We start from the raw sequence: 12,428 nt of genomic DNA, 5'->3' as shown, positions 1-12,428 counted from the left end.
TATTAAACTGATGATAAATATGAAACCTAGAATGGTTAGATGAAGATATGAAATAATAAAGCTAGGATTCAAACCTGGACTTCCCTTATTGTATCACAGTTTATCTCTTGCAGTGTGAAAACAAAACCTACAGTATTCTTGATAAATGATCAATTATTTAACAATAAATATTGACACTTTGCACAAAATAGAAGAAATTCAGTCCTTTCCTCAAAAAGCTCCAGCTTCTTTTCACATTTCCACTGTTTTAGTAATTAAAAAGCCGTTTCCTGTACTGTCATATTTCTTTTTCACTCTGTCATCTGAAATCAAGAGCTATTTCCTACAAAAGAGGAACATCATTTTTATCATTGATTATAAGTCTCAGAATATGGTCTCAGCTCGTCTCCAATGCATCCTTCTCTGTACTAGAGGGTTTTGTCTCCCACAGGTAGCACCAGTGACATACCTGCGAATTAGCAGCCACCCCAAGCTATACACAGCTCAAGGAAGGACCCTATCAGCCTTTCCCTTGGGCATGTCTCTCACCTTCATTGTTCAGTTTTACAATAGCATCGGAGAGAAATTCCACACACACAATACCCAGCTTTCTCTGGCTTTGAACAGGTATGGAAGGCAAAGGAATGGTGTTGACATTGTGGTAGACATCTTATTGATTAACCTGGTATTATCTGAAAGCTCCAGTAAATTCCTCTCATATTCTGCACTTGGAATCTGATCTTTCTTTCATTAAGATGGGGAAAAGACCAGAATTAGTTGTTCAATGAAGAAAAATTTCAGTATGTTTTGAATTTGACAAGTCCTAGTTCATACAAAGCTCCTGTAGGGAGCCAACTGGAGTATTATCAAAAAGCCATACTAAAAAAAAAAAAAAAAGAAGCCATACTGAAAAACAATTTTTTTTAATTTAAAAAAAAGCCTAGGGACTTCCCTGGTGGTCCAGCGGTTAAGACACCGTGCTCCCAATGCAGGGGGCCCAGGTTCGATCCCTGGTCAGGGAACTAGATCCCACATGCCACAGCAAAGATCCCACATGCTGCAACTAAGACTGGGCACAGCCAAATTAATTAATTAAGTAATTAATAATGATTTTAAAAAAAGCCTAGCTGGGCACTATATATATAAATGTAATTGACCTGATCCCTGGCCCTAGTTGCTTACTCTCCATTGTATAATTCCATCCGAACTTTTGAGCTATTGAATATAAAATGTTGATACGGTCTGCCCCCAGAACTGTTTCCTAACTATTGACTCTTTTCAGAGATTTCTACCTTTGATGTCTGCTTTCAGAGATGACCTGCTGCTTATTGGACCAGGGAATAGGAACTATACTTACATGGCTCAGGCTGTGAACAGAGGGGTGACACTTGTGAGGCTCTGGGACCAGAGACATCCAGGCATGGCAGACTATATTCCTGTTTCTGTAGAGCACGCCATCGAGCCAGACACCAAGCTTACCTTTGTCGGAGATGTCATCTGCTTCAGTACTCACCTCCTCAACCAGAATGGTTTGGATACCTTCCCTTTCTCAACCTCACAACTGACAGGATTAGAAAGCAACTCATCCCTTAGAGGATTTTTTTTTCCCCAAATTATCTAAAATCTAAGGGGCTCTCTGAGAAAGAAAATACTTTTGTGTGTTTTATTTTTCATGTTAACTGATAATTCTCAGTTTAGTGCCCATTCCTCTCCATAGCCAGCCAATTAGAGGTCAGCCAGTAATATTTACCAAGTGTCTATTGAATATATAGGCAGTGTAGAGTACTGTGCCTTCTCCTCCATTCCCAGCTTCTGAAGGAGGGTAATTGCTAAGTTGAACATCAGTAAAGGATGAAATAAAAGGAAGGAAAGGGCAATAGGCTTTAGTTCTAAGAACCAGTTGTGTGTGCACTGTTTTGTGAAGCACATCTGAAGGCCTAACTTCTACATATACCATCACTGTAAGAAGGTTTGGCATTGTACTGGGCTACACTATACTCTTGATCAGCAAAGCATTTCTGTTCTAAGTACTATTGAGTTACAGAAAATCAGTCTTGGGTTAGGAAATGTGTGTTATATCTTTAGGCTTCCAGGTAGCATATCCCAAAATGGTATATACTGACTGGGTATATGCTACCAAATAATCCATCCAAGTAAGGCTGGCTGGGGTGGTATGTGGCTTGGGCTTTGCGTCCTCTTTGGTGAACTATGGATACATATGTTTGGGTAAAGTGATGTAATACTGGACCTGACTTTAACATTAACTGTGTATTTTGGACTTGATACAAAGCGAATTCTATTCAGCCTAGGTCAAATCCTCCAATCCTGCAACAGTTGACTTGTAAGCAACCACTACTTACTAACATGTAATCCATGGCCAGTGAGCTAACTCTGCTTACAATACCATGATTGTTAATCTTTTGTCAGTGAAGCAGAGGCTTTTTTTACTCCCTTTTCCTAGGTTCTGTCAGGACTGTCCCTCTGTCTTCCATTCTGGAATTTTTTGGGCATCTCAAATCCATACCACTTTGGATGAGGAAGCAGAAGGGCCACAAGCCAGGATCAGTAATCTAATCTAATATTTGCCATTCCTCTGCTGCCTTGGGAATTAAACCAAAGTAAACGAATCCTCTCTTCTGCCAGTTGATGCTTGCAGTCTTCCTGCTGGTATCAATCAGTAGGTCAAAGCAGATTCATCCTTAGCAGGGTCTATACAAAGTTTAATCAGAGTGTTATTCCTATGTGTAAAAAGCATTTTTCTTTTTCCTAAGGAGAACAGTTACATTCTCCAACTAAGTAGCTTCTTTTGTGATTGTGAAGGTCAGCAGTTCCTATTTTATTTTGCTGGCATGACATACGAAGGGGAACCCAACATTAAGAAAACGTTAGGGACTTCCCTGGCGGTCCAGTGGTTAAGACCCTGCACTTCCAATGCAGGGGGTGTGGGTTTGATCCCTGGTCAGGGAATTAAGATCCCATGTGCCACGTGACGTGGCCAAAAAAAATTTTTTTTAAAGAAAAAAAACAGTTACCCTCAAAGCTGGGTGTTCCTCCTGGGAAGGGATATATGTATGCTTGAATGGTCTACTGACTTGGATTCTGAGTAAGGTTAGAGTGACCAATTTATATCAAAGGTTGCAGCCAAGTGCTTTCTCTTGTCTTTTCCTAGGTGAACCCGGGATGTGGATGATTTCTGCTGATGACAGTATTCTACAAACAGACATTGTCACTGGGGTAGGAGTGGCCAGGAGTCCAGGAATAGCAACAATTTTTCATGACATTCCAGGACTAGTGAAAACATATCGAGAGGTAAACCTAATGTTATGAGTTGAAGGGTTTATAGGAGTTCCCTGGTGGCTTTAGTGGTTAGGATTCCAGGCTTTCACAGCCGTGGCCGGGGGGTTCAATCCCTGGTCGGAGAACTGAGATTCTGCAAGCCGTGTGACGCGGCCAAAAAAAAAAAAAAAGTTGAAGAGTCTAGAGTAACTATTTCCATATATGGGAATATGCATATAGAAAGCACATCCTATGAAAAGAAATACACTCACATATCAGATATAAAGCCAGCCAACAAACTTTATTGGAACATAAAGGTAAATCGTGATTAAGGTTCTTAACCAAAAGAATGACTAGTCTGATTTATAATTTAAAATATCACCATGGGGGCTTCCCTGGTGGTGCAGGGGTTAAGAATCCTCCTGCCAATGCAGGGGACACGGGTTCGAGCCCTGGTCCAGGAAGATCCCACATGCCGCGGAGCAGCTAAGCCCATGAGCCACAACTACTGAGCCTGCACTCTAGAGCCCGCCAGCCACAACTACTGAGCCCGCATGCTGCAACTACTGAAGCCTACATGCCTAGAGCCCATGCTCCGCAACAAAGAGAAGCCATCACAATGAGAAGCCCCGTGCTCCATAATGAAGAGGAACCCCCACTTGCTGCAACTAGAGAAAGCCCACGCGCAGCAACGAAGACCCAACGCAGCCAAAAAACAAAAAAGAGTAGGAGCTGAGAGACAAGTTGGGAGGCTATAATTGCAGGAATGCAGCTGGGTATGATGGATCAGGGTGATAATAGAGGAGGTGGTAGAAAGTTGATCAGATTCTAAATATATTTTATAGGTATAGTTGATACAATTTCCCAACAGATTATATGTAGAGTGTGAAAGAATCAAGAATGACTTAAGGTTTTTGATTGAACAACTAAAAGGACAGAATTACCATCAACTGAAATGCATAAGACTGTAGGTGGAACAGTTTTGGAGAGAAGATCAGTTTTGGACATGTAAAGTTGGATGTCTATTAGATGTCAAATGGATGTGTTGAGGTAGCTAGATAGAAAAGTCTGGGAGTCATTGGCATAGATATTTAAAGCCATAAGATCGGACTCCCCTGGTGTTGCAGTGGTTAAGAATCCACCTGCCAAAAAAAAAAACAAAAGAATCCACCTGCCAATGCAGGGGACACGGGTTCAAGCCCTGGTCCAGGAAGATCCCACATGCCGCAGAGCAACTAAGCCCATGCACAACTACTGAGCCTGTGAGCCACAACTACTGAGCCCGCGTGCCACAACTACTGAAGCCTGTGCACCTAGAGCCCGTGTTCCGCAACAAGAGAAGCCACCGCAGCGGAAGCCTGTGTGCTGCAACTACTGAGCCCACACGCCGCAACTACGGAAGACCATGAGCTCTAGGGCCCGAGTGCCACAACTACTGAGCCCACGTACTGCAACTACTGAAGCCCGTGTGCCTAGAGCCTGTGCTCTGCAACAAGAGAAGCCACTGCAATGAGAAGCCCACGCACCACAATGAAGAGCAGCCCCCATTTGCCACAACTAGAGAAAGCCCACACGCAGCAACAAAGACCCAACGCAGCCAAAAAAAAAAAAAAAAAAAAAAAAGCCATAAGATCATCAAGAGAATGAGTGTAAATAGAGAAGAGGTCCAAGGACTAAGTTCTGGGGACACTCCAATATTAAGAGCTCTGAAAGAAGAATAGGAACCAACAAGAGAAATTTATAGGAATTTATAAGATTTATAAGAATGACCAGGGAATGGGACTTCCCTGGTGGCGCTGTGGTTAAGAATCCGCCTGCCAATGTAGGGGACACGGGTTTGATACCTGGTCTGGGAAGATCCCACATGCTGCAGAGCAACTAAGCCCGGGCACCACAACTACTGAGCCCATGTGCCACAACTACTGAAGCCTGTGCGCCTAGAGCCCATGCTCCGCAACAAGAGAAGCCATCGCAATGAGAAGCCTGCGCACTGCAACAAAGAGTAGCCCCCACTCTCCGCAGCTAGAGAAAGCCTGCATGCAGCAATGAAGACCCAATGCAGCCAAAAAAATAAAAATAAATAAATAAATAATAATTAAAGAAAAAAAAATTTATTAAAAAAAAGAAAGAATGCGTAATGGGAGGAAAACCTGGGAATCCTGCTGTCCGGGAAGCCAAGTGAAGAAAGTATTTCAAGGAGGGAGGGGGAGATCAACCACGTGAAAGCTACTGATGGGTCAAGTATGAACACTGAGAAATGATTGATGGTTTTTTGCAATATGGAGGCTGGTTACTTTGAGGAGTAGCTTCAGTGGAATGAAGGGACTGGAAGTTTGATTGGAGAATTGAAAAAGAGGACTTGGAGACAGTCCTCTTCAAGGAACTGGAGTCGAGTTTGTTTTGTTGATTGTTTTTTAAAATGGGAGAAATAATGGCTTAGTAAATGATTCAGTAGAGAAGGAAAATTTGATGTAGGAGTAGGGAGAATTGCTTAAGTGATACCCTTGAGTAGGTGAGATGGGTGAACAAGTGAATAGGTAAGCTTTATAAAGCCTTTCCTATTTCCCCCTTAAATACATGTAACATCTCCTTCCTCTGTGCCCAAAGAATTTGCTTGTTCCTCTTTTCATTCCTCTTAATAGCTATTATTATTTTTTTTTTTAATTTTTTTTTTTTTTTTTTTGGCTGTGTTGGGTCTTCGTTTCTGTGCGAGGGCTTCCTCTAGTTGCAGCAAGCGGGGGCCGCTCTTCATTGCGGTGCGCAGGCTTCTCACTATCGTGGCCTCTCTTGTTGCAGAGCACAGGCTCCAGACGCGCAGGCTCAGTAGTTGTGGCTCACGGGCCTAGCTGCTCCGCGGCATGTGGGATCTTCCCAGACCAGGGCTCGAACCCGTGTCCCCTGCATTAGCAGGCAGATTCTCAACCACTGCGCCACCAGGGAAGCCCCAATAGCTATTATTTTTTGAGCATCTACTATGGGCTTGGCACTCTGCATCTATTTTTTTTTAATTTTTTTATTTTATATACAGTACAACTATCATTTTTAATCTTCTCAATCCTGCAAAGTATTATCCCAATTTTATAAATGAGTAAATTGCCCAATAAGTGCCCACATGGTATCTGGTACCTTCTTTTATAGAGCTCTAGTCGTAACATAAATAATTACATATAGATGGCATGGTAACATAAATGATGTCAGAAATGCTCTTAGAATACAGAAGAAATCACTAATTCTGCCTAGACATTAAGGCTAAATTTTCCACAGATGACATTTAAACTGAATCCTGGGATTAGGAATTTGGCAGAAAAGAAAGGGAGAAGGCATATATGTACAAAGGCAAATAAAAAGTGTATGTTGTGTTTGAAGACCAATGAATAAATCAGGGTGGCTTCAGCGTAAGTTTTAAGGGTAGAGAGGGAAAAATTGGATAACATTCAAAGAGAGCTTGTATCATGAGCAGATAAGAGGGTTGAGGAGAGAGGCAGTATGAGAAGACAACTAGAAAAAGGGGCTGAGAAGGTTCTAGGTGCTAGAAAAGCAAGGAGAAAGGTGTCACAAAGGCAAGGGAGAGAATGAGCTATGATGTCAGAGGTGTACTTCGTAAAAATGCTCATTTAATTATTCACTAAGTGGTAGACAATCACTGAGGCCTGTTATATGTCAGTGATTATGCTAGGCTCTGGAAATACAAAGATGAAAAAGACAAAACTCCTTTCCTCACTGAGCTCTTAACATAACTAACTTGATTTAGTTACCGAGTCTAAGCTCGTACTGCTCGCTGCACGACAAGCCAGTAATCGACAGGAGAGTTGTTGGGGCGGGGCAAGGAATAACGGCTTTATTTGGAAAGCTAGCAAACTGAGAAGGTGGTGGGCTCCTGCCCCCAAGAACCATGTTGCCTGAGTTAGAATTCAGGCTCCATCCATACTAAAAGGGGAGGGGGCAAAGTCAAACACTTCCTGGTTCCCATCAGCCTCCAGTGAGGGGATGTGTTCATTTTTTCATCCCTGCAGTCGCTCACTGGTGGGCCTGGTCAAGATGTTTCCTGTGAGCTAAACAAAGGTATTTTAGCTTAATGCTCATTTCCTGGGAAGCAGGGTTCCCAGAGATGGGCCTTTATGTATAATTTAAGCTTTTAGGCAACATCCTAAGTTTAGTGATTAACTTGTAGTAGAACACAAAAGGTTCTTCCCTATTACAGTTTTAAGGTCCTTGAATATATAGGAAAAAATTAAAAACTACGGTAGTACTGAGGAGACTGGACAGTATACTGCATATAAATTGAAGGAATTTGGGAGGAATCCCCTGGTGGTCCAGTGGTTAGGACTCTGCACTTCCACTACAGGGGGCATGGGTTTGATCCCTGGTCGGGGAACTAAGAACTAAGATCCTGCATGCTGTGTGCCACAGCCAAAAAAAACAGACGGACTGGATACCCAAAGGAGTTAGAACCCAAAAATAAATAAATAAACCAGTAAGTTGAAGGTATTTGGGGGGAAAGGGCCATCATTATCACCATCTTCTCCCACTGTAATCACTAAGCACTTGCCTTATATTCAAGGCACAGTACAGGATGTACAAAGATATGTTAGGGTTCTAAGTTGAAACGCAGAATCTAATGGGAGGGGTTTTAACAAGTATAAAAATACCTACAATATAAGGCAGAACATTACAAGTATTTTGAGAGAAACAATACTTTGAGGTTTCAGAAAAGGTTGAGATTATATGCAACTAAAGAGAGAAAAAGAAAACTTTCTAAAGGAAATTGCAACTGTCTTCAAAGACATCTAATAGGGAATCATACAAAGGGAATATATGTCAGAAGGAATAATGCACAAAGACCTCCTTTTAGAAAAAAATGTTATTTTCTTCTCAAAAGTAAACAAATTTTGTGGTTCTCAAATATGTAATCACTAGAAGGGCAATTTGCTCTTGTGTGAAACTGCTTTTAGCTAAATAAGTTATGAGGGATGGAGAAGAAGGGAACCAGATTCTCTAAGAACTTATGTACCAATTTTCCTTTGGTTTGCTGACAGGTGGTGGTCCATGCATCATCAAGATTAACACTCAGTTATGACCTTAAGACTTCTCTCACCAATACCCTCAATTCAACTGTGTTCAAGCTCTTTATCACCACTGGCAGAAATGGTGTCAATCTTAAAGGTCAGCAATCTCTTTATAGTTCTGGGTCATTATTCCCACCTTTCCCATTCTCCCTCAATTCATTTACCCCTTTGAATTAGCAATACAAGTTTTCTTTCATTTCAAAATTGATTCTACTTTTACAAAGAAATCACTGAGGGACTTCCCCGGTGGTCCAGTGGTAAAGAATCTGCCTTCCAATGCAGGGGACGTGGGTTCGATCCCTGGTTGGGGAACAACTAAGCCCATGCACCACAACTACTGAGCCCTTGCGCCTCAACAAGAGAGCCTGCATGCTGCAAACTACAGAGCCCACGCGCTCTGGAGCCCGCACGCCACAGCTAGAGAGAGAAAAACCCGCATGCCATAACTAGAAAAAAGCCCGTGTGCTGTAAGGGAGAGCCCACGCGCTGCAAGGAAAGATCCCACATGCCGCAACCAAGACCCGACGCAGCCAAATAAATAAATAAATGTTAAAAAAAAAAAAATTATTGAGAGCTATGAGACCTCAGAAATTATGACTGTATTAAGGTTTTGAAATAGGCTCAACCTAGTCACTGCTGTCTTTTTAGTTATAACCCTGAGATCAGGAGGTAGCCTAGACCAAGGATTTCCAAACATGGCTGATTTTTAAGGTTATCCAAAGAAATTTTTAAAAAATACAGATTCTTAGGCTCCATCCAGATTTAATAAGTTTGGGATAGAGCCTAGGATACAATTTTTTTTTTTTTGGCTGCATTGGGTCTCTGTTGCTGCGCCCAGGCTTTCTCTAGTTGTGGCGAGCGGGGGCTACTCTTCGTTGCAGTGCGCAGGCTTCTCGTTGCAGTGGCTTCTCTTGTTGCAGAGCACAGGCTCTAGGCGCACAGGCTTCAGTAGCTGCAGCATGTGGGCTCAGTAGTTGCAGCACGCGGGCCCTAGAGCGCACAGGCTTCAGTAGTTGTGGCGCACAGGCTTAGTTGCTCCGCGGCATGTGGGATCTTCCCAGACCAGGGCTCGAACCCGTGTCCCCCGCATTGGCAGGCAGATTCTTAACCACTGTGCCACCAGGGAATCCAAGATATAATTCTTTTAAAGCTTCCCAAGATTTGAGAATTGTTGAACTAGATGATATCTGAAATGTTATTCACTCAGCAAATTTGCCTTGTGCTTTTCTTTTTTTCATTCTGTATTGGGCCATGATTTACTGTCAAAAAAAGTGGGAGGACAGATAACTAAAATACAAGAAGCTTCTAATAGATTCCAAATGCTACGTTAGGAATTTTTATATCTTTTATCTCATTTAACAATCTCATCATGTAGTAATTATCATTTTAAAGATGAGAATACTGGGAATTCCCTGGCAGTCCAGTGGTTAGGATTCTACGCTCTCACCGCCAAGGGCCTGGGTTCAATCCCTGGTCAGGAAAAAAAAAAAGATGAGGAAAAAAAAAAAGATGAGAATACTAAGTCTAAGAGCAAGTAATTTGTACAAGGTAACAACCAGTTAGTGGCAGGAGTGGTGGATATGTTCCACTCCAAAGTGCATGTACATCCTTTCATTCCTCTTTTTTTAAAGAACAAATTCCAGATTTGGGGGCAGGGGGAAGGTAAGGGGTGGGGAGAGGGTAGGGGGCGAGAAAACACAAACCAACCAGAGAAGTCCAAAATATAACAGAATATAATTGTCTATAAAACAAGATAATTTAAACTCTAATTGCCCTTCCTGTCCTTCAATTTTAAGCACTTAATATATTTTCTTTTCACAGTAGATATTTAATCTTATAAATACACTCTATGTATGTATAAATAAGAACACTTGATCTTTAAAATTCTCCAGGTTCTTTTACAAAGTATTAAATGTTTCTTCATAACATGTTCACTCATTGTTGTCTACCTTATTAAATTTTACAAAGAGACTGTAATTTTTTTCCCCCCGCAGAATCTTTCTAAAATCACAACTTATTATGAAACCTCATGTAACAGTTCTTTTGATATTGCTGATAGTCTCCAAAAGATGAGAATGGTCACTAGACTGCTGGCAACTGAGAAAGAGCTTTAGCAAACTAAGACCATTAAGAAACTGTGCAGGGGAAAATCTTGTTAACAAGACATAGTTCCTATTTAATTTAAAATGCATCCATTGCAGCTGACCCAACCTTGGTGCCAGTCTGTTTCTTGCTGGCTATGTGGCTCCTGTTTAAGGCACCACTTGTAATGAACTTCTCGAGATCTTTGACTTGAATCATACTGCAAAACAGTATGTTTTGGAAAACAAACCTTCCTAGACTTAAAAGCTACCTCCCATGTGTAGCACTTTATTTCTAACAGCTGTCCAATTTCTCTGTAATCTTCCCACTGATGAATTCCAAAAACCTTTTAAAGAGGACAGCAGCTATGATATTGATAATAGAAGCCCCATTATAGTCACAGACTAGCAGAAGCAGATTTTTTTTACAATCTTCTTTCAACTTGATTGTGGTAGGACCCAACAGAGCTGGCAAGTAGACAGCTGTAGCAAGTCAAGCAGAACTGATCCTCTTTGTTGCTTTTTTTTTTTTTTAGTACCAAACTGCCTCTATAAAATAGTCTCTCCTTCTACAAATTCCTCTTAGTAACAGAGCTATTTCTCTTTTCTGCTCATTAGGATCCTGCACCCCAAGTCAGGCCTTGGCCATTACAACAACACTTCTTCCAGAGACCCTCATGCTGTGCCATGTACAGTTCAGTAATACTTTACTAGACATTCCAGCAAGTAAAGTCTTTCATGTCCATTCAGATTTCAGCATGGAGAAAGGTGGGTTCCACCAGTTGAATCTGGTTTCCCCCTTGTTTTCATATTTGTGCAAATGTCACTTTCTTATTGGATTGCATTTCTACTTTCCAGTTTCATCTGCTATATAACTGTGGAATCTTTCTCAGTCAGCATTTTTGTTCTATCCATTCAACAAACTTTTAACACATGTCTATAATATGCTATGCTTTTCTATTATAACTTACTATTTTCTCCTTTGTTAGCCTGTTATCTTTGTGAGGGCTTGGATTATGTCTCATTCATCTTTTATCCCCAACTAGTAGCACAGTGTTTGAATGTTGCTGAACTGAAGGATATTCCAAGCAGAACAGCATTAACAAGTGGAAAGCAGAAACAGGCATGACACTGGGAGGACTTTAAATAAATCAACTGATCTAAAATGAGACAATTCATGTCAAATGTAAATAGGTAATGCTATATCATGGAAGAGCATCTACTCCAAGGTCAGGCAGTTTGAATGGTATGAGTAATGAGAAACCACTGATAGAAGGTTCATTCAGCAAACCGTTGAGCACCAAATAGAATGCATGGTACCAGGACAGGCCCTGGAGGTACAGCGGAGTAAGACAAGGCTTTTAACTCTTACTAGAATTGCACAGGGCGATTAGTTATAGAATAAAGGTATACATGGGATGTTACGATGGCAGAAAGAAAGGAGTATCTACATCAAACCTGGCAGTTAGAGTGAGGTTTAACAGGGGAAATAACCTTTAGAAGGATGACTAGGACTGAGGTAGATGTGAAGAGAACAAGACATTCCAGGCAATATAGAGCCCTGGAAAAGTTTTCAAAAATAAGTTTAAAGTATATAGTGGCAGTACACAGAATGGATAAGAAAGAATGGGAGGCAAGGAGACTAGTAAATGCAATTTACATTGCAATAATCCAAGCATGAATTGATGAGTGTCTAGACCAGACTAACAGCAATACTAACAGAGGAGCCAGATGTGAGACATTTCAAAGGATGAGTTAGCAAGATTTGGATACAGGAATGAAGGAATAGATGTCAAAAGACAACTGAGGTTGAGCATGGGTAACTAGAAAAACAATACAATTGACAGAAATAAGGCCATCAAGAGGTGGTTTGATAGAGAAGTGATTAAACCATGTTCAAAGCTTGCCTTTCTTCCACAAAACCCTTTACTGATCCAACTCTACTTCATCCTATATCCCCTTAATTTCCATTTACACTATATTATTTAATACTCCCTGACATGTCCAATTTACCAATAATGGTATC

At 41.2% G+C, this 12,428-nt stretch overlaps 1 protein-coding gene across 1 annotated transcript in view; it reads left to right on the top strand.

Moving 5' to 3' along the window:
* The window catches only part of NUP210L (nucleoporin 210 like), a 75,061-nt gene that overhangs the window by 57,858 nt on the left and 4,775 nt on the right, over positions 1 to 12,428 (top strand). The window contains exons 29-33 of the mRNA XM_059932473.1: positions 431 to 606; positions 1,291 to 1,508; positions 3,149 to 3,288; positions 8,292 to 8,418; positions 11,021 to 11,170. Coding sequence (XP_059788456.1) covers positions 431 to 606; positions 1,291 to 1,508; positions 3,149 to 3,288; positions 8,292 to 8,418; positions 11,021 to 11,170 — 811 coding nt within the window. The remainder of the gene's footprint in view (positions 1 to 430; positions 607 to 1,290; positions 1,509 to 3,148; positions 3,289 to 8,291; positions 8,419 to 11,020; positions 11,171 to 12,428) is intronic.

The sequence above is a fragment of the Balaenoptera ricei genome, chromosome 1, assembly GCF_028023285.1.
Source record: "Balaenoptera ricei isolate mBalRic1 chromosome 1, mBalRic1.hap2, whole genome shotgun sequence".
NCBI lineage: Eukaryota > Metazoa > Chordata > Mammalia > Artiodactyla > Balaenopteridae > Balaenoptera > Balaenoptera ricei.
The sequence above is the reverse complement of the archived record's forward strand: the minus strand, read 5'-3'. Positions and strand labels throughout refer to the sequence as shown.